Source organism: Syngnathoides biaculeatus, chromosome 4 (assembly GCF_019802595.1).
Source record: "Syngnathoides biaculeatus isolate LvHL_M chromosome 4, ASM1980259v1, whole genome shotgun sequence".
Taxonomy (NCBI): domain Eukaryota; kingdom Metazoa; phylum Chordata; class Actinopteri; order Syngnathiformes; family Syngnathidae; genus Syngnathoides; species Syngnathoides biaculeatus.
The window spans coordinates 8,187,870-8,211,053 of NC_084643.1; the positions used below are offsets into that span (position 1 = coordinate 8,187,870).

Sequence of the window (23,184 nt, forward strand, 5' to 3'; positions counted from 1 at the left end):
CATCCATCCATCCATCCATCCATCCATTTTCATAGCTGCTTATCCTCACAAGGGTCGCGGGGAGTGCTGGAGCCTATCCCAGCTGTCACCGGGGAGGAGGCGGGGTACACCCTGAATTGGTTGGCAGCCAATCGCAGGGCACATAGAGACAAACAGTCGCACTCGCAATCACACCTAGGGGCAATTTAGAGTGTCCAATTAATGTTGCATGTTCTTGGGATGTGGGAGGAAACCGGAGTGCCCACCCGGAGAAAACCCACGCAGGCATAGGAAGAACATGCAAAGTCCACACAGGCGGGGCTGGGATTTAACCCCGGGTCCTCAGAACTGTGAGGCCAACGCTTTACCAGCTGCTTCACCGTGCCGTCCTCTACATTATATCTCTATTCCCGGACATCCATTTCCAGCTCACCGGGGGAAAACCAGACCCCGACATGTGAGACGTCCTCGCAGTGTTAAACGCTGTCTCACACCTAAAAGTAGCACATTCTCATTTGACATCACGCGCACGTTTTGGAAAACAGCTTTTGGCATAATTCTTATAGGATCATTAGTGTCAAATGATAGATGATGAGCTCCACGTGCAGACGACATCCTAATAAAGGGAAGAGCTCCAGCGCTCCTCCCTGAATTGCAAATGCACTCTCAGCTCCTCAGGGTTACTGCATCTTAAGTCAGACGGCATCTTGTGTCAGTTATCAGATTTTAATGAAAGACCATCGGGGCCTTTTCTGTCTGATTTGTTTGATCATCAAGAAACCTTTTTAGTTATTCTTTGTTGTGGCTCTTACCCTTTTTTATGGTTGCTGGAAAGACCAAAATATTGGCCTGTATCAACTACAGTATATGCTTTTCATCCTCAAATGTAACACAAATCACTAACTAGTAATAGTATCATTACGCCCCACATATTGACATTGAATCCAGTCACAGTCGTTAATTTTCTCTCTGTATGAAAAAAATTCTATCACTCTTAGTTTCCCAATATTTTCGAGTTTGCCAAATTTTGCCAGTGGTAAATTTCACTGCTGTCAGAATTTCAATGCTCAAAGTAGTTTCATTGATCAATCAATAAGCCACTGAATTTAGTTTCGAGCAAACATCGAACTACCGGTAGTTTGCGCAACAGTATGAGACAACAGTACTGCCATACTATTTGTTTCTATTCTTGGTCCAGTAGTATTTTCCCATCTGAAGTGGTCCTGAAATTATGCCTTCAATTATTAGACCATAGTTTAGTTATAGATTGCAGCACATTCTGACTTGCGTACACATTTGCGTTGCGTTGCGTCGCCGCCGCTGGAACGGAACTCCGTTGTGAACCGAAGACTGTCGAAGTTCAGTCATTCACTCTACGTTTGGATCTGAGACTATTTACCTGCTTCAGTGCTGCAGTTTTGCCTAAAAATGGAGTCAGTAACTCAATTCAAATGAGCGAAGCAGTTAACTACGTGTAAACAACAGCATCTATCAAGTGAAGAGGGAGCGTGTATACGTCTTTTGAATGTTGCAAATTGTTGACCTTTTGTACTGTTTATGGATAACATGAATTATGTCAGAAAGGTTCGACAGCTGGTGTCACAAAAGATATATTTCAAACCCAAACTCTGAATTTTCTTTTACTTTTTTTCTTTATCTTTTTTGTGGGCTAGACAATCAACCAACACGTCTGGCAAGTGATCCTGCAGCGTTTTCTTTGTTCGGTGCGCAAGAAGCGGTGGGAATTATGGCAAGAAAATTGGTTGCTTCACCATGACAACACGCCGACTCAACAATGTCCTGAGCATTGGACAGTTCCTGGCTGAAATGAACATTGCCGTACTGGAGCAGCATGGGCTGTATATATAAATTAATTTTTCTCTTTCCCGAGCTCAGGGGGGCTCAAGAGGACCTCTTTAATATTTGTGGGTTAGGCTTAAATGGGCGTGACGACCAACCCGCGAATGCTCCTGGAAAAATCCTTCCTGGAGTGCATGAAGGCGTGACATCGAAGGCTTGAAACGTGTTTTAGATTCCAGGAGTATTAGTGAGTTTGGATTTAAAATGTTGAAATATTTCTGTATTTTGTACACTAAATATCATGATGTCTCGGCTAAGGCAATTCATGACCAACTTTGAGTCTCAGAGAGGAGACGATTTTCGAGTGAAAAAGTTTGCCGGAAAGTCTAGATGTATCCATCCATTTTCTTAGCTGCTTATCCTCACGAGGGTCGCGGAGAGTGCTGGAGCCTATTCCAGCTGTCAACGGGCAGGAGGCGGGGTGCACCCTGATCTGGTTGCCAGCCAATCGCAGGGCACATCGAGACAAAAGTCTAAATACATTTGTTTGTCTTTTCCTTTAGCTACTGTTTTGATTTATGTGGGGGGGGGGGGGATTCTTTACTAATCTCACTATTAACCCGTCTATAAACAATTTCAAATCAGGTTCTTTACAATTTTTTAGCTGACCTTGGTGAAACCTTCCAGGATTACCCGAAATCAAAGTTGAAGACTTCCTCTATCAATTGGAATGATTTGTGACTTCAGGAAGCTGAGGTCCAATCACATTGGATCACTGTTTAATATGCCAAAGCTGGTTGGGTCAAAGGAGTTATCCTATCATTTCATAATCCCAGAATGCATTTGAAATTAGTCTGAGCCCTGACCCACGTCGGCCGCGGAAGTAATAAGGGAAGATCCCTGAACGACGGTGACACGGTTGTAATGCTAAACCTGATTAGCAGATTTACAATGAAATAAACAGGCCTTGTTCCTCCGGTTATTGTGGGGGAAATTAATTATGTAAACCTTCTGCGCCGCTCATTTGCATCTCTTGATGCCTGGCCATCTTGTGTGTTCCTTCCAAAGATGAGGGACGTGCACTGTGATTGATGTTAGCAGCCCATTGCTGGAATTGCACAAGGGTTTTCAGTCCTAGAGGAAATTCTGCGCATAATCTGCGGCATCTGTCACATTGTACGTACTTTTGTGGGGATTGTTGACTCCTTGATTGTCCCCCTAACCCATCTTTGACTTTATTCACGAGTGTTCATGGGAGTTATTTTGCCTGAAACTCGTTTTTTTTTTTTTTTTTGTTCTCGTCTGATCTTGAGCACTGTCTTTGCATTCCCAGTTTGCCCTTCTTTCTTTTCCCCGCTCTCCTCGCCTCCACTCGACATCACCTTTTTCTAAACACCCAACTGAGAGCAAACGGAGCTTTCTAAAGCATGTGTCTGCGCACTTGCGCATCTCCTAGAACCCCAGAAAGAATGACCCACTAATATCGTCAGCTGAAGGCTAACAGAGGGACCCCATCAACCTCTGAGCTGTATTCTCTCTGAAGCCATCAATCGCCGGACTAAGGCTGGGCTGCATAATGACATTGTGACGGCGTAGTCTTGCTATGCTGCAAGACATATTAATGTTAGCCACAATGAGTTTGACAACCCAATATGGTGTTCTGGGCTCAGGAGAAGGGTTGGACGGGACAACACTGCCCTCAAAAGGAACTGAGGCTCTACAGCAGTTACAGAAACCTCTGCAGTCTTGTCAATAAGGTGGTTTTTTTTTTTTACTTTTCACATTTGCTTTGAACTTTATAAGAATGAAAATGACAGTTGTCCATCAAGGATTTAAGCATGTTCTGTATTCTTCATTTCAATAATAGCTTTTAGCTCATTTCTCATTATATCATAGGAAAAACTTTTTTCCCCCTTATCTCCAGAAAAGAAATCAACCTTATTTCCCTCTGCAATGCTTTATAACATTAAATCTGGAAACAAGATTTCCCATCCGTTATATTTAGAAAAATTTGATATAAACTGCCCCTAGCTGTGATTGTGGCTCCGATTTGTCTGTCTTCATGTGCCCTGCGATTGGCTGGCAACCAGTTCAGGGTGTACCCCGCCTCCTGCCCGATGATAGCTGGGAGAGGCTACGGCACTCCCGTGACCCTTGTGAGGATAAGCGGCTCAGAAAATGGATAGATGGATGATCCAGATGCCAAACTATCACCAGGATAAAATCTTTAACAGTTATTTTTATTTGAAGTCTTTATGATGCAGATTTAATGGTTTGCAGGTGCAAAAATAGGTGTGACTCGCTCACTTTAAATATAGAAACTATATCATAAAAGGGGTAACCTGCATTGGAGCTTCTGAGTGGTCCAAGGGCTGACTTTTTCAATAGTCACAAGAAAGAGTCATGCAATATCGCAAGTCGGACAAAGTTCCTTTCTTACTGCGTCTGGGTCATTTCAGCGCACGGCGCCCTTTGGTACTGGCCTCTCCCGGGGTAATTTTTCGGATGTGCCGTCCCGTACACGTGGCCTGAGTTAAATCAAATAAAATGTTCATGCAGTTGATAACCTCCCCAAAATCAGTTGAGCCGTCATTTTATTTTCTGTATCTCAGAAAAACGTTCTCTTCTTACGACACCTCCAGTTCGATCACTTCAAACCACATTTTTGCTCTTGCTGTGCTCTACAAAAAGTTTCATGATGAAAACCATTAGCACTCCATACAGCGCATAAATCTCTTTTTTTTTTTAAACGGTCTTTGAAATACTCAACTGTTTTTACACCTGTCGTCACAAACGCTCTGTTCAGGGCGCCACGCACCGTCTGAACTAAAGAACCGCAAACTGATTACAGTCACAAATTCCCCCCACACAGCTTCCGATTTGCAAAAAAAGAAATGTTTAGACCTAAAATGTTCATATTGGATAACGATGTTTTGAAGCTCCATGTCAAATGAAATGTATTATTGTTTATATTATTTTTGTTCAATCACAAACAAACATGGTGTGAATGTCAAGAAAAAAAAATTATCTAGCCGCTGTAGCTATAAAACAGGATAGAATTAAACGAGAGGCTATTAACTCGTGGTCGCTCCATTCATTAACATGCATTTCGGCGTAAGACTCCTCACGCTTTGCTTTTCTTCCACAGGCATGTATGAAATTAAAAATTACAGCTAAGTATTATTGTAAAACCCAATATGTATTGCTTAAACAGTATAGGTATAGCTAAGCAAAGGCCGGCTGAATCAACTTACCTGAAAAACATTTTTTTTGATGTGAAAGATCAGAAGTGATAAAACGTGGCATCATTTATTGACAACATTGCGATGACATTTAAACCTCGAATGAATGTATTGAAACCTTGCACTTTATCTCCACTCGCAGAATCTTGGAACTCCAGCAGAATGGCGACATGGATATTCTCAAGCTCAAGTGGTGGCCGAAGGACAGCCCCTGTGAACTCTACAGCTCGATGCAATCGCGTCACAGCAACGCTCTGGACATCCACAGCTTCGCCGGCGTCTTCTGCGTCCTGGCGGCCGGCGTGGTGCTCTCCTGCCTCATAGCCATGGTGGAAAGCTGGTGGTCACGGAGGAAGGGATCCAGGGTCCCCTCCAAGGAGGTAAGCGGAGGGCTCGGTGACAGGGTGGGCGGTAGAGCCCGGAAAAAGATTCCAGGCAATCCACAGTGCAGTCAACGGTAGAGAATCAATTTAAGAATAAGGACTCGGCGTGAGAAAAGAGAGCAATTGTACCAAAGAGTGATACGTCAAACCTAAAGATAGAAGAATAAATAGTCAGTGGGTATCAAGCCCTGGAACCATGCAGTCCATTACACAAAATGGGCACATTCATCTTCTCCCTCTCATGGCACACTTTTTTTGCACTCAACCTACGTTGTTCTTCATAAGAGGAATACATTTGTTACAAAGCATTTCTGTCAAAAAGAATCTGGAAGACACTGTTTCAAATCTCCTGTAAAGTAAGCACAATTGATCTTTGTGCATAGTCCTGCATTTACAATCCGTAACATCGTATTCTTTTTTTCCTGCTTTCACCCTCCATTAGGGTGTATACGAGCAGTTTAATTAGGTTTACGCATTCTGAAATGTCATTAATGGTAAAAATCATCAACGGTGCGGTCGCAGCCATCAGAAGATCAATGCATTGTCTTCTCTAATGCAAACTGGGTGACCGTGTGAAGAGAACCCCGCGATGTTTATTTTTGCCGTCATGTGCACATACAGTGGAACCTCCAAAGTCAACTCTATGACGGTTGAGCATCAATGTTGCCTGTTCTAATTGTGTGAAAATTTGTTTTATGTCCTAATTGTCAAACAGGAATGTATGAGGACAGCAGAACAGCGGTGAGATGTGCCGTAGGTGTGTTTTTAAGGAATGTACATTTTGAATTTAAGGTGATGGTGGGACTGCATCAGGGATCCACTCTGAGCCCCTTCTTGTTTGCGGTCGAAATGGATAGGCTGACAGATGAGGTTAGACTGGAATCCCCTTAGACCGTGATCTTCGCAGATGATATTGTGATATGCAGCAAAGGCAGGGAGCAGGCGGAGGAACAATGAGAAAGATGGAGGCACGCACTGGAAAGAAGAGGAAGGAAGATTAGCCAAAGTAAAACAGAATATATGTGCATGAATGAGAGGGGTGGAGGGGGAAGAGTGAAGCTCCAGGGAGAAGAGATAGGAACTCTTGTAGGACGACTTCAACCACTTGGGGTCAACAATACAGAGCAATGGTGAGTGCGGTAAGGAAGTGAAGAAACGGGTCCAAGCGGGGTGGAACAGTTGGCGGAAGGTGTCTGGTGTTCTATGTGACAGAAAGGTATCCGCTAGGATGAAGGGCAAAGTCTATAAAACAGTGGTGAGGCCGGCCATGATGTACGGATTAGAGACGGTGGCACTGAAGAAACAACAGGAAGCAGAACTGGAGGTGGCAGAAATGAAGATGTTGAGGTTCTTTCTCGGAGTGAGCAAGTTGGATAGGATTAGAAATGAGCTCGTTAGAGGGACAGCCAAAGTTGGATGTTTTGGAGACAAGGTGAGAGAGTGCAGACTTCGATGGTTTGGACATGTCCAGAGGCGAGAGTGTGAAGGGTGCTGAGGATGAAGAGAAAACGAGCAAGAGGAAGACCAAAGAAAAGGTTGATAGGTGTGGTGAGTGGGGACATAAGGACTGTGGTGTTAGAGAGGAAGATGCACGAGATGGGCTTAGATGGAAAAAGATGACACGCTGTGGCGACCCCGTACGGGACAAGCCGAAAGGAAAAGAAGAAGTCATACAGCAAATAACAACCATATATTAAAGCTAAAATGAAGTAACTATTCCTACTTTGCAGACACCCGAATACACACAGCCAATGGAGAGGTAGCCTGAAGGTGTTTTAAGGGTATTTCTGAAATTAATTTGCTCAGTGCAAATTAATTTGTTTCCCTGTAAGGCATATTTTACCAGAAATATTTGGTTAAACTTGTAGCCTGTTTGTCTTTGGAGTTTCCACTGTTACTTTGCTTCCTTTAGGTATTCTAATTCAAACTATTTGCAAAAAAAAAAAAAACGTAAAATAGCCCCAAACCTCGGAGTCGCACATATTGCAATGTCCCGGCGACCATCAATAGGGATCATTCCATTAACCCTCCAAACAACAATTCTTATTCGACGATGCCATCCTTGCATATTTTAATCATGCTTTGGACCTTGTTAGCTCAACAGAAGTTGTGTGATCATCTTTTTCACGGACACAGTACAGCCATCAATATGGCGTTTTAAAAAAACAAAAGGCTGATTACTATTAATCACACTGTGTCAGATCAGGCTTTTGGAAAGCCTTTGCTGCAGTGATTTCCCAATAGAAGCCTCTCTGACTTGATCCAGGTGGTGGCTTTTTGGTGCGCAACCGCGTTAACCTCGGTTGTTTTATAAAAGCTTTGTTCATACTTAATTGAGTAGTGTTCCGTAATTCAAAATGTGGCAACTGTCAGCAGTAGTAATCGACCACTTAGTTTAATTCTGCGGAGAACGGCGGATGCTGATATTGTTAAAAGCTACAACAAACAGCCCCGGGCTCTCTTTCAGCAAAGCGGCAATTTTTTCCCTGACCACAGAAGAGTCCAAAACGGTGACTCACAACAATAAACGCGGATATTTACACCAGTGGCGCGTGCCTCAAAAACAATGGCAGCGTGTAAATTAGCAGCAGCACTCTGTGAAATTTCCAATCAGCCCCTTTGTGCTTGATCACCCCGGCAGGCATATCAATTGAGGCAATCAAAGTGTTTTCGGGGAGCATTTTCATGATAGAAACCCTGCAGATCTTGTAATGCGGATGCTTTCTTTGCTCCATCAGAGACAGGAGCGTGTAAACAAAAAGGCCTAATGGCAGCAGCTTTGCTCGCATTTCTATTTAGAGATTAAAATCACACAACCGTGGGTCACTTTTACTAACAATTAGCATTTGTCGCATCCAATCTCACGGCTTTATCTAACTAATCCCATCTTTCGGCGCTCCGAGTACAAGGAGGGCTAATGTTTCGAGTGGATGACTTAAATCACGACTGCAAAAGTGCAGCAAATGTGATCATCCAGAACGTCCCACAGATGAACCAAACTGAATGCAATTATGGGAGAAATAATCTCGACGGTTATCTGGGAGGCAATTAAAAACGTCACGAAAATTTTAGAGACTCACTTGAAATAGCACAATTAAAACCGATAGCATGTTGCTATCAGGTTGGGAAAATGCCGACAGTTTGTGAAGATAAATTGCAGTTAAAAGGTACTGTTGAATATTGATACACATGATAATGAATAATAAAATAAGAATATAATAATGAAAGAAATCAAATAAACGTAGAAAATACACATGAAAAATAAAGAATAAGAACCAGCCATTGTAAATTTTTCTCTTTTATCTAATTATACCATTCAGTTCAACTTTTTTTTTTTATTATTATTAAACACTCCACGAATGTTCTTTTTCAACAGCTGAAATAAATTTGTCAGTTCGAACCATTTCCCTCTGTTGGCGACCACAGCCCTCGCGCTCTCCTAACTGGTGCTTAGAGGAACATTTCAACAAGCCTTCAAAATAAGATACAGATACGCCACGAAAATGAATTTAAAGTGCATGAAAATTTCAACTCACCATAACGCTAAATCAATGGGAGCACCTGAGCTTGTTTCTCTGCAACGAGGTGGTCCTATCTGGGGGCAATGGGAGACAATGACACCCGAAGTGTGTTGTTTATATCCAGTCTATTACGATGTTTCGTTTTGGTTGCTGTCACTCCAGAAAACCCCGGTTCACAGATATGTCGGAAATGAGAGAAGTCTTTGCAGCGGCTCTCGTAATTTAAACACTCTTGTGAGCGATTTCCCTCCGGGTAACCATCTTGTTTTCCGTGTATAAGAGAAGCATCTGCTCCTCAAAAAGGCGCGACTTAGTTGTAGGCTCTTCTTCGATCTCTTCACTGGGCCTTTTTCCCCAATCGAAAAGACATTTTCCAAAGACTTTTTTTTTTCTAGCTTGTGGGGATAAATTTGGCTCTCGAGTGACTGATGTAACCCAGAGAATCCGGTCATTTTTCTCAGTAAAAGATTTTTCAGACTCAGATAGTGAATACAACAGAAGTAATTCCTTCGGCGGCGCGGTACCGATTGATCCGCGGACCAACCACCGTTATAGATGAGTTGCTCACTAGCATTTGTATACTGTATTTGCTCTGGGACGACAGTGTTATCACGGGGGCGAGCGGGGTTGGGGCAACCATCAACTATCATGAAATCTTTGCATTGTTAAGTTACGCCAAGTTGTGTTGTTCATCTTTTTGTTGATTCCCAAGGAATAATGTTTCCAAGCGGGGGACGTTCCAGCTTTTAAATCTTCAGTGATTCAACCCCAATGGAAAGTTTCAAGCTGTGGAGGGAGGGCCTTGACAAATTCATCTCCAAAAAGGGTTGAAACACCAGAAACAAGTTTGGGAACCACTGATTGAGGACCTTTGGCAGTAATTAAATATTTGCTTATACAGTCTTTTGTTGAACTAGGGATGACAATTTTACGAAAATAATGCACCAGGTTGTAGAATTGATGATTATTTGTGCTTTTTCTCGTGCCTCGGCAGATTTGATTCTCAAGTTCTACTCGCTGTCTATGCAGATTCCTCTGTAGAAAACACAAACACCTCCGAATGCAAAAGCAGGGCCTGAAGGACACATGCAGAGTCCTCCCTCAATGTCATTTCCTTTGGCGACGAGCACATTCAAAAAGCTTCAGCGAGAGCAAGGCAACGCGTTCGGCAGCCGGCTGACGGCAGTTTAGCTCCCCCTATATTACGAGTGCCATAATTTCATTATCCACTGTCTTATTGCGTCGGTAAATCAAATTCAACAAATTAAATAATTACCCCACGTGCCCCCTGCTCATTACTTAGACATCCAGTGTGACTGCGACACGTACGTTATGTTCCATTTGGAAGAAGAGAACAGGCACTGAATTCAAAAACCGAGGCGTATTTTTACCGCAGCGGGACTCTCTATTAAATGTATCATGATTTGCAATACAAGGATAGAGAGCAGAACTTTCTAATGTTTTATTTTGAGAAGCTGTGTTCACACTATTCACATCTGCTTCTTTTGTTTGTTTGTTCCGCTGACGTGTGACCGTCACTACGTATGAACGTGATCTGGATCCGATCTCCAGAAACAAGTGGACCAAGTCCGCTTGAAGCTATTGAAAGTTTTTAGTCACGCCATCCAATTACGTTGTCACATTATGCAAATGATTTTTTAACAGATAACTTTGGTTACGATGTTTTAAAATGCAGCGAACCAAAACAGAACACTAGAAGGCCCTAAGAAAGTCAGGTAAATGCCGCTATGTCTCGTAATGTTGGTAAAATAGAAGATAACTACAAAGTCATGGATGAAGGAGTCGCACCTTCGCTGCGTTGCTATATTTTCTTCGTTTGTCAGTGCAAAGTCAGTCGTGAATACTTCATTAGTTAAGAAGAACCGTTATTGCAAAGCAATTACAACTATTGTGGCATAGTATTGAGCCCATCTTGCTCCTGAATGGCAACATTTTGTGAATGAGAGTTCTGCTCCACCTCCTCTACAATGTTTATTGGACATAAGTTGAATACTTTTTGTGCGGTCTCGCAAGCAATTACAACATAAGCCCTTTTTTGGAAGCAAGAATTGATTTCCTGGATTCTAAATAATGCCTCAGTCGATGCGCGTTGCCGTGTTTGTGATCAGTTTTGTCCACGGCACACCCCAGTAACCACCTGCAAAGCGTTCCCTTGAGGCACCCTGCTAAGTTACCGGCTTTAATCTGTCATTCAGACCAGTAGTCATGTCGGCCACTGAGCATCCACAAAGACACACCGACCCTCATCTGAACTCAAATTATGTTAGGGACTGTGATGTTCGCCCGCCCCAGAACGCACAAAACCCACACACGCCCCTTAATCTTTAGTTTCAATGAAGAATCAGCCCCCGACGGAGCACAGGAGCGAGTCGCAACAGGAACGGGGATGGACAGCGGAGAATGGCGGCGGTGACGGCCTTTGATTGGGATCCTGGTCGAGGTTTTTCATTTCAGTGTGGTAACAGACAGCGTAAAGTCATTATTGTTGAGCTAGTTTGGGGAATCGACAACTACGCGATGGTCTGCCGGAGAAAGCTGACACTGAAGTATTTCAACAACCGCTTTAGAGTCCTCATTTATACTGCTTACGTAGTCGGCCATGCCAGTTTTTGATAGTTAACCCTTGACATTTATCCTTTACCACGCTGACCTACCTACCCACTGATTGCTTTTTGGGAAAACCTCGAGATTGATTACATTCAACTGCAACGTAAAAAATGAACAGATCAGTTCAGCATTTTTGATTGCCATTAATAATTCAGACATTGTCGAGTCTTCATGCACGCCACCCGGCCTCCAAACACGATTACTTCAAATTCAATTGAAAGGCAGCTTGATAGATGAATCACACGTTGCGTTTTATCTCCTCAGGAACGCTCGCATAAAATGTGGCCGTTCTCGTTTGTTTAATGTCCCGCAACCTCTGAAAGGGTTAAGGGAAGAACTCATTGGCCCCCTGCAATCTCGGTAAGCGTCCCCATGCGTTTTTTTTTTTTTACACGCGTCACACAAAACAGAAATGTCTGGTGTTCTTTACGCATGGTCTGGGAAAAACTAGATTAATAAAGTATATTGGTGCAGAGAGTGCATTTTTGGCATGAGAATGCCACTGTAATGAGCTTACAACAAAGAGAAGCAGTTGTCTTAAATGTGATGAGTGGCATTTGAAAGTGTTTGTTAAATCTACCGTAATTCCCGGCCTACAGAGCGCACCCGGTGATAAGCCTCGGTACACAGAAAGAGTTTAATGCTAGCGCGGCCGTGCTAACACTAATGCGGCGGTTGTAACGTGGCGCTGTTAATGCTAATCCAGCGGTGCTAATGCGGCAGAGCTAACGCTAACTAGCCCAGCGGCTATGGAAATAGTTGCGCCTTGTAGGTCGGGAATTATGGTACTTAAAATTGTAAATTACAAGGAGGTCAGTTTTCTCTAGAATGTGGAATTTGGGGAATCTCAAGTACTCCTAAGTCGCTTGCTAGTGGAATTCACCATTGGCTAAGCTTTACCGCTGGAAACACAGAGGAAGTCCAACGCTTTGCGATTCTTTTGAGTTTTTGCTATTTTTTCACACTAAAATAATAAATATGGTATACTGTTAGCTTGTTAAACAACGTTGTAATGTTATGCTACTAATAAGAGGTTTAATCACTATTCATGGTGCAAGCAAGCTAAGCTAGTCAGCGAAGCTAATTAAGCTACCCAAATCTTCGTTTGCGTTAGGCTAACTCCCTATCTTTTGAATTCAGGTTCTTTTTTTTCCAGTTCCATACTGACTCTTGTGAAGAAAATTCTATGAACTAGCGTGAAGCGAGGACCTTTTTGGACTCTTATTTTTGGAACATGTTCTCTCCAAATTTGAGGTGAAACATGGATAGCTTCACTACCGAATCATTCCAGTTCCAAAGGGCCACTGTACTAGGCTGGCATTTAGTTTTGCGAAGAAGTTGACAAACAGCTACGTAGACTAATCTAAAGAGAGATAATATCTAATTGCAAAGTACCATCAAAGTAATACTGAGTTCAGTGTTTTGAATCTGTGCTCTGGAATTGCCAGTCACTTCAGATACTTGCGCATACAATTACACACAAACACACCATGGCTGCCTCACCACTTCAGTCATTCCGGCTTGTGTTGGTCAAATGAATGCTCCGACCTGTGCCAAGTATGTCATAAACATTCATGAATATCCTGCAGAGTTTTTGTCGTTACGTGTTCCATCCAGGTTTGTTGTACACTCAGTAACACGTGCTGACATGAGCCTACGACTTTGCACAACCAAGGCCTGCAGGCTACGCCCAAACGAAGCACATCCCAGTACACGGCGCGTACATCCTCTCAAAAAAATCTTCTAATCTGTGGTTGTGTCTGTGTGTTTCTTCTACATTCTCTCAAAAACATGCTTGTACATACCTTGACATGCATACTGTCTGCTGCAATGTCGTGTTTTTAACTCTGTCTGCGCTAACGTGTGGAATGGCCAACATCCTCATCGACGGGCCTGCATCTTGGCCTTAACGTTTAACTGTCGGGTTTGTACGCTCACGCACGTAACACAATACGCCCTCAAATAAAATATGAATTTAATGTACAGACACAAATGACTGCAGATTATGTCCCGGTTAGTCTCTCACTGGCCCGTTTTCGTAGCTACTGGAACCAATGCGACCAAGCTCAAGCATAGGTTCTCCTGGCTCTAGTTCACTGCCAGGGAGATATTTATTCAACCTTTTTTATCATATTGTTGGTGTTTTATTCAGTGCACAGCTAACAGAAAAATATGGACTGTATACCCTGCTAAAAATTTTCAAGAGAACATTTCTAAAGAATTTCTATAGAACTTTAGGACTCAAGTCCTATAGAATTTGTATAGAAACATTTTTGTTCTATATAAATTCTATAGAAAATCACGGCAAAAGTTCTATGGAACAAGTTCGTTCTGTACAAATTCTACAGAATTTTATAGTTTTCTATCGAATTTCTCTTGAAAATTTTTAGCAGGGTAATTCTACACCTAGAACTCAAATCTATACTAGAAATCTAAAATCTCAGGACTCGGGAAAATTAGCGTTCAATTAACCTAGTGTTTGTATTTCTATAGAATCTTGATTGTTCTGAACTCCTGTTTCGATGGCAGTGTGATGTTAATTCCCAAAATGAGTCGTTTAAATGTAACTCAACTTCTTTAGACTGAAAATTTATTCAGACTGGTTGGCTGAAATGCTTAACGTTGAGATGAATCAGCAATCAGTTGGACACATTTTTAAAAATCAATTTTTTTTTTTTTTGCTTGTCCTTTTTTTCGGGACAAACTCATTTCTGGCCAAACTGTCGTCTTGGTCACTTTAGTCACACATAATTTACACAGATTTGTTTACTTACAGTTTTGCTACACTCCACACCTAAACAGGGTTTTCATTAGATGAGTATTATATTCATAGAGCCCAACATATCCCCTAATTACTTTGGAACAAAATGGCATGTTTGTACATACAAGACCCATTTCATTCATAACCAGGCAGTAATTGTTTTATATTTTTGGGCCTTTTAAATGTTTGACAGATTGTTATTATGAAGGAGCTCTGCCACTGGAGTTACTAAATGCATAACTATTTTGAAAGTTAAACGTTTTCCACGTCAAACGTCATTGTCAGAGCTCCTCCATAGTGGTGACGTCGGTGGTTACGACCATATCTGATATTTCATACGATCCATGTAGCTTTAGCATGAGCAGAACGGGTAATCCTCATTCACGCAGTCCTTTGGTACATTTGGCCGATTTCTGCGAACGGATTTCGACCGGGAAATTGCCTTTCTGCTCATCCTAACGATTTGGAATGATCTGTGTCAATGTGGCTCAAAGCTCTCATGTTGCCCTTTTTTTTTTTGTTGTTGTTTTGTTTTGTTTTTGTAGATAAGTACTCTGTGTTGAGGGATGTAGCGGGCGAGGGGAGAGAGACAGAGAGCAATAGAAAATGCCATTTAAACGTCTCCCCTTTCCAGGTATATAACGACTGTGTGAATGTCTCTCTGAGGACACGACACAGGTCGAGCTGCTTCGCTGCGTGCGCTGACTGACCGCCGTGTCTCTCTTCTCGCTCACCCCCACCTGTCTGTTTTTTCTCCTATTGACTTCTCTTTGCTACCTTATCATCATGCCATCTGCCTGATCTCATCCGTCACTCATCACCCCTCTTTGTCTTTGCCCGTCGCTCCGCTGCGTGTTTGTCTGACTCGTTTTTTTTGTTTGTTTGTTTTGTTCTGTTTCACGTTTAACTGCCGACTCGCATATGCAAACAAACACATTTGCGCGCGACCCTTCCCCTCTACGACTTTCCCCGCTCCGCGCGTGCCGCCGCAAACCAGAAGCAGCCGGACGGCCCGTCCGCCAGGCAAGCCGCCGATCCCTGCCCTCACAACCTCAGCGAACGCCCCGCGGCCCTGGGCGCTCAGACCCAGAACCAGACCTCTAACGCTTCCAATGCCGCGGCCCCCGTCTCCGCCCGTTACCAGCCCCCGGCGTGCTGCGACATTCCCTGCGCCCTGATCGTGCAGCACTCCTACGAACCGAGCAACCCCTCCGAGCTCACCCCCAAAATGCGAATGACCACGTTCACCACCTCACCCCCCACCCCGAGGTTATACATACAATAGAAGATTGACGTAAGACCGACCGCGCTTGATAATGCTTGAAGACTGAATGGCAGTACGGAATCAGTTGAAAGCAAACGAGCGCTTCATATTGTTAAAACGTGCATTTTCCTCACTGCGTGTATGACGAGGCCTTGTCATCTTTAGAGGAGGCTGTCTGCCTACAGGGGGGAGGGGTCAAAATCGGGTTACATCTGTACCTGTCAAGTTCAAAGCGATACTTTTGCACATGATCATTCACCAAAGTTATGCCTTTGTTTTTTTTCTGATGGGCGTGAGAGGTGCATTAGAAATGTTGGCCGTGTTCTGTAGGCGCGGTACGATTCCGGCAGGTCCTCCAGAACGTTCCGCCAAACCCTGCACTCGTCCTGGTTCCAGTCCCTCTCCGTCCTCCCCAAGTCCCCTCTCACGGACAGCAGATTGTGACCGACTCTCGTCTTTTACATCCATTCATTTTATTGTCGTAGCACCTTTTTACACTCTTGTGGCGTTCCCTTCTTTTAACTGTTCAGTGTGTGGATGGTAGTGGCAGGAAAAGCATTCGCTCCCTCCCGTCCTCTCCTTCCTCCCACTGCTCCCTCCTTAGATGGCAACAGGGGGGCGGGTGGCCACCGTGCCACTTGATCCATGAGCGTCAAATGGTATGGCCCGAGCCCCTTCCAGAACCCCCTTGACCCAAAGGACACGGTCAGTAAATCTGTCTTTACCCCCGGTCATACAAACTCTTTCCCTAAAACTCTTCCCCCGTACTTTTCGTTTTCTTTGCTTGCCCGTGTATTCCCCGGTGCCCATAACGACCACCTAAAACAATGTGACCCCCCCCCCCCACACACACACTTTCCACACCTCCCCCTGTGAGCCCTTAACTCAGAGTATTCCTCCGTAGCCCCGGTCCCCCGACCCCCGCCCTCACGATATCCTCATCTCACGCATTGCACCATCCCGCAACACTCTCCACTTCGTCCGCCTGTCCTGCAAGCGCATGAAACGCCTCTCACTTGAGTGTCACCATCCCTAGGACTTGTGATTAAGTTATTGCCATATGAACGTAGATAATGTCGATACATAGTCTTAGTCGTTTGTAAGTTTTATTTCATCTACTTTAGCAAATTGTTGTCACATACAGCCTTTGACTGAAATGGAATGTGCTACAGTGGAACCTCTAAAACTGAACATAATTCCATAACACTGTTTGACTTCCCAAGTTGTCCTCGTTTTTAAAGCAGTTTTTCTCCACGGGAAATAATGTCATTAATTTATTTCCGGGTTCTCACTTTCTTCGGCATCATAAAACATCAGTTAACTCGACAGGTGATGTTTACTCAGCTCAAATCAAACTAAAATGACGTCAAACTACAGAGAGTCCTCGGATTAAGACGGTCTTGATCTAAGACGTTTCGACTTTACAACACCCGTCCCCCAGTCCGCCATTTAGTCTTGCTAATTCTTGTCCTTGTTTGTGCGCCGGGAGTATCTTTGCATTTTTCACCCTCCTTTTTCGACAATATCGCCCCAAAGAAGAAAGCCGTGTCTTTTAGCAATGCTTATGCAGCCAAAAGAAAATCCTTGACCGTGGAAAACGAAGCTCGAGATCATAAAAAGATTGGAGAAAGGAGAGAGACCAACACCACCGAGGCTTCAGTCGGTCGACCGTGGTGACAATTATTAAAGACATAGCCCGTATTTTAGCGCATGTGAAGGGTTCCGTTCCTATGTCGGATACAATGATCGCAAAACAAGGTTCTTTGATACTTGTCGAGATGGAGACGATTGAGGACCAGGTTCCTTGGCAATAGCTAAGCACAGCCTCCCCTTCTTCTTCTTCTCCATCCACCTCTCAGCAGTAATGCTAAGTACGTAATCTTGTTTATTTGTTTTCTTGTACAAAGTATTTTGATGTAAATTCTGACTTTAACGGTGGAATCCAGTTTAAGTCGAAATTCGGGTGAAGTCGCTACTGTAGGAACGGATCTCAGTCATAGACCGAGGACTCCCTGTACTTCCTCTTTGAAGACTTGACGGACACAATGAAAAGATATCTGTAACCAGGCTCCTAAAATGCATTTCTCTTTTTCACTGCGTCTTTGAGGAAATATTTGCATGTTTTGAAAGTGACCCTGTCACTGATCTAATTTTTGGTTGATTGCTGGGGGATTAGTGGAGATGACTTTTTTGGCGACCAAGATGGAGCGTCACTCCACGCCACTGCCCTTGTTTCTCGCCGCCAGTCCCGCAGTTCTGCTTCTATGAATATTTTAAGACTCGCGTCGATCAAAATAGCCGAAGCTTGCGAGGCAAGCCGCTCTTCTCATCCACCACCATCTTCTTTTCACACTCCCTGACCCGCAAAGCCGTACAAAGACTGTGCCGCCTCGCCGGCCGGACATTTCGTTGCTCCGCAGAGCGTTATAGTTCTGTGGCAACGGCAGACAGGCGAGTAAAACGTTCTTTGTAACTTGGCCGTTATGGCAAAAATCGGTCATCCGCGATTGGTCATTTGTGTTGGGGATTTTCACTTTGGAGGTTTCACTGTATGAAGCAATCAATAACTCATCAAAGAAAGGAATTCACATGAAAATGAGATGTCGGGTCTCAATGCGAATTCTGCGGCAGAGCCACGTGAGGTATGGCAACGTTGTATCAGTGTAAAGATCTACGTGGACGTAGTCGGCGTTCACGCTGGAATCCCAAAGCACGCAGCACAACGGCGGCGTGTTTTCGCCACGTATTCCAGCTTCTGCACAACCCTTCCAGATTTGCTCGAAGTGTTTGTATCTGTTCCTCTCTCTCGCTCTCAGTATCCTGACCACGGCTATCCCTCCCTCCATCCTCCCCCTTCTTCCACTTTTTCTTCACACCCCCACCGTCATCACGTCACGTCACCTCCCCTCCTGTGCCGAAACAATCGCAATTCCATATCTGGATCCTGATGCTCCCAAATCACATTGGGGTCGTGTTGATGGCATCTCGTGCCCATTCGCTCGCCTCTTTTTCTCTTCCCTGTCGCTATGATTGTTATCCATTGAAACTTGTCAAATGGATGGTGTCCGGAACTCATCCCACCCTTGTTTTCTTTTCTGATTCTTCCTTTTCAACAACCAACTCCTGTTTCCCCCACCCCCCCTCCCCCTCTCACAACTATTCCTTTACTTCACCCGATCCAACCTCTCGATCCTTCTTGCCATCATTTGCTTCTTATTGGTTGGAAATTTTCCTCGAATCTGTCAAATTCTTTACATTTTGACATTGTTCCCACCTTTTTTTGTTTCTGTCCCTCTACTCTTTTTGGACCATCAACCGTCACGGCCTTCTGTTCTCCATCCTACTCCTCCCCCTCGCCCCCTGTCCGCCTGCAGGACGATAAGGAGATCGACCTGGAGCACCTCCACCGCCGGGTTAACAGCCTGTGCACAGAGGACGAAAGCCCCCACAAGCAATTCTCCACCTCTTCCGTCGATCTGACTCCCCTCGACATGGACGCGCTGCCCGCGGCCCGCCAGGCCCTCGAGCAGATAAGCGACTTCCGCAACACGCACATCACCACCACCACCTTCATCCCCGAGCAGATCCAGACCCTCAGCCGCAGCCTGTCCGCCAAAGCCGCCGCTGGGTTCTCCGCCGGTTTCAGCAGCGGCGGCGCCGGCGGCGTCCTCCAGGACCACCGGACTGGTGGAGTGGGTCCTTTTAGGCAGAGGGCCCCCAATGGCGGCTTCTTCCGCAGCCCCATCAAAACAATGTCCTCCATCCCCTACCAGCCCACCGGCCCGGGACCTAACTTTGGATATGGAAACGATCCAGACAGGGGTACATCCATCTAAGTCTTTGCTTCGAGACGGTTTGGCGGGAAGAGGCAAGGGGCGTGCGGTAAGATCCGATGGAGTAATAAAGCAAACGATGCTAAGCTATAGAGTCGGCGCGTAGAGATCTATGTACATAGGAACTTTTATGTTTTCAGTTTCTGCTTGGGTGATTGCATTTTGTATGAGGGTGCGGGAGGAGGTGGGGTTCTGCTCGGACATTCGGTGTAGGTGCCTGGGGGACAGGGTCCGGCGAGGGATTATATTTTCGCTTTATCGGTGTTGTTCTTGTGATAGTTTCTGGGTGGGGTGGGAGTTGGGGGGGGGTCTTTTAAGGGTGCGTGTGATCTTGTTTTTCTTCCCTAACATGAGGACTGCTTTTCTGAAAATGCCCCACAAGAACCCTTCTGTTGCTCTCCTGCACTCCGGCTAGGCCCGGCCGGTGGTCTAGCCCGAAAACTAAGGCTACGCATTCTGTCTCTATCCATCGGAGTACAACAAGAGTATTTTGACGCCAGTTTTGTCCAAAAGTCGGGCTCCGCGCTCAAGTACTTCCCGCTCGGCTTTCAAAACGCCCGCTCATCTCTTCAGATGACGTCAAAACGGTGGATACGCGGGACCGCGGACCTGGCATAAAAACGGCGACCCCGCCGGTGAACTTCTGAACCCCAATTAGTGCACCCTAATGACGCTACATCCGTGATTTTGATGTCCCGGCACCGAAAACGGACACGTCCATTCTATTGATGCACACTGAGGACGCTTCGTGAACCCCGCTGCACTGCACCAGTGCCCGCAGACCTGGAAGTGATTGATTGTATGTGAAGCTGACCTTTAGTTTTTTCTTTATTTTTGTTTCTTTTTTTCCCCTCACAAGGTACTGTACTATCTGCTTTTCAAGTCATGCTGAGACATTTTAATCGGACTCTTCGGAAGGGTAATAGGCAAGAAAACTATATATATATATATATATATATATATATATTATATATATATATGTGTGTGTGTGTGTGTGTGTGTGTGTGTGTATATATATATATATATATATATATGTATACACACACACACAGTCTCACACACACAAGGAAGGATTTCAATGCTTATTATGTCTTTTTATGAGATTTGTTTTCAGAAAAAAAAATTAACACGTGGAATGTGTTGTTGGTCAGGAAATACAAAAAAAAAAAAAAACATTTTTTCCGAGCTGTCTAACTGTTTGAACTGCTGAAATGAGTGCTGTAGACTCTGTTTTTTGCTTCATGCGTCATTTAAATCTCAGTTTGACACTTTTTTTTTTTTTGCCTTTCGTTTCAACGCCGTCTCAAAGTGTCACGTTCTAAGTCCGTGATTCAGTTCTTCTGAGTATCAATCGGCGAGGCGGGTTTTTTTTTCCGTCGAGGAGACGCCAGCAGCCGCGACGGCGTTTTCAGAGCCGGGGGCCTTACTTGCCAACTAAGTCGCTGTACCCCCGCCCCACAAACTGCCGGGCGAGCCCCAAACGCAGAAGAGCGGATAAGTTAGATGAGTTTCGCCGATCTTCTTTTGGTGTCATGTTCAGTGTGCTGTTTCTACGACTTGTTTTTAAAGTGCCAATTAATTCCAACAAGACCATTAAGGTGCATTTTCAATGGCGAAAGAGGGGGTGGGGGGGGGGGGGGATTGCGGTCCATTAAGAGCATTTTTTCGAGGCAAGTTACTTCAAATGGAAGCCAAACAGTTTTCACTGTCATCTAATAATTGATAGTTATAGTTGTTTAGAGCAAGTTTTCAGTTAATCTTTAAGAACTAAAAACCTTTGTGAGTAGAGAACTCGGGCCAGGCCAGGCCAGGCCAGGCCAGGCCACATTAATTAGAAGCAAGCGTTCTTAAGTGTTCTTTTTTTTTTTAATCTTCTTAGGCTGCACTATGGCTACTGATTGGCAAAATAGGACGCAGACATTTATAAAGTTTTATTTAGGATAAATGAAAGACCTTATTAATGGGGAAAAAACATATATTTTACATGTCAATGCTATTTTTGTTAAACAAAAAGGAAATTATCATGATGAGCTGTCGTGTTGAGTTGATTTTTTTTTTTTTTTTTTTGCTACAGCGTTTCCCAAACTTTTTCCAACTCAAGACCCAAAAATTCCTCTGTGGCAACTGATTTAAATTTATTGCCATAACACCAGAATGAATTTACGATAGGACTGATTAATATTCAACAGTTTAAAGCGTTTTACCTACCTGGCAAAAAAAAAAAAAAAAATTGATCCACGACCCAATTTGGGTCCCGACGCTAAGTTTGGGAAATCCTGCCTTACCTGAGCAACATAAATGCATACATTTTGTTTACGCCATCCTCAGTTCATTAGATTTTTTTTTTTTTTTTTTTGGAAGGGGGGGGGGCTAAGTGACAAAAAAAAATGTCATTAAAACAAAGCATGCACAAATTGCTCCTGCCGCTATCGTAACTTTTTTTATTTCACATAGAACTACAGATTTTACTTGATAATTTTCCAAAATAATAACTACAACAACAAAAAATAAAGAAAATATGATGTACAGTATTTAAGATAGGCCTATTTTGTTGTATGTGTTGCATATTATTGAAAAATTGAACAAACTGGGGCCTCTGTTACAGGTGGCAAAGCTTTCTGTGTATAATTTGTCTAATAAACAGATTTTCTACAGTGGGATTGTTCGCGTTGTTTTTGTACCTTCAAATGTTCTGGAGATGTGAAGCACCGCAGTGACCACCAGAGGGCAGCAAAAGCAAGCATACGAAATTCCAAGGTAAAGTCCAACAACTCTCTTTTCGGAGTGTAACTGCTTAAAACACACTGCAGATTATTATTTAAATTATACATGTTTTGTAATTTATGTATATATATTTATGCACACTCTTTTCCAAAAGAATCTCATGACACATTTATTGCACTGAGAGGAAGCCATAAGTGAACATTGACTGCTCAAGTTGATCTGCCTCAAAATGACAGCATTGGTAAAGGTCATTTTTCATCAAATAGTAAATGAATTTATGATTTCAATGGGTCTTTATGACGTGGTGTGACATCATACAGCATTTTGAATGTTGCTGTTTCTTCGAAGACGTTCCTTGATAGCGCTTGATAACAAAAAGGCTTCACAGGCCCACAGTTGACAAAATCCCCTGTTCTAAACTCAAACCCCCATTTTTGGGGGGGAGTAGAGTAGAGGAAAACCTTCAGATTGAAGGAACTACAGACTTTCTTGGATTACATTTATAGCATATATTTATTTATAGCAGTGTAAGAGTCCATTTAAAGCGTAAAGCGTTGCAGGTGTTTCTGTCGGTCGGACTGGAATCCACCACAGAAACAGCACCAAGTCTTTCTCAGGAGCTCTGTGAACTCACATTGCTTCATTTTACGCCGACTATTGAAGGTAAATCCTAAAATGTAGACATTGGTTGCCTTTCAACCGTCCAGCCATCCATTTTCTTAGCCGCTTATCCTTACAAGGGTTTTGCGGAGTGCTGGAGTCTATCCCAGCTGTCAACGGCCAGGAGGCGGGGTACGCGCTGAACTGGTTGCCAGCCAATCGCAGGGCACATAGAGGCAAACAGTCGCACTCGCAATCACACCTATGGGCAATTTAGAGTGTCCAATTAATGTCACATATTTTGGGAATGTGGGAGCAAACCGGAGAAACCCCACGCAGGCACGGGGAGGACTGGGGTTGAACCTGGGTCCTCCCAACTGTGAAGCCAACTCTTTCCAAATGCTCCATCGTGCTGCCTGCCTTTCAATCATTTTATGTTAAATCTTAAT

General features: G+C 43.9%; 1 protein-coding gene across 8 annotated transcripts in view; it reads left to right on the forward strand.

Annotated features, from left to right (window-relative positions):
* The window catches only part of grid2 (glutamate receptor, ionotropic, delta 2), a 491,233-nt gene extending 470,897 nt beyond the window's left edge, over nucleotides 1-20,336 (forward strand). For 4 of the 8 annotated variants that reach the window (XM_061816588.1, XM_061816590.1, XM_061816589.1 and 1 more), the window contains 2 exons: nucleotides 5,164-5,401; nucleotides 18,953-20,336. In XM_061816588.1, the coding sequence (XP_061672572.1) occupies nucleotides 5,164-5,401; nucleotides 18,953-19,414 (700 nt within the window). In that variant the 3' untranslated portion in view covers nucleotides 19,415-20,336. Of the gene's footprint in view, nucleotides 1-5,163; nucleotides 5,402-14,859 lie in introns of all 8 variants that reach the window. The other 4 variants (XR_009794537.1, XR_009794538.1, XR_009794536.1 and 1 more) reach the window with 4 other exon arrangements.
* Nucleotides 20,337-23,184: the final 2,848 nt, after the last annotated feature.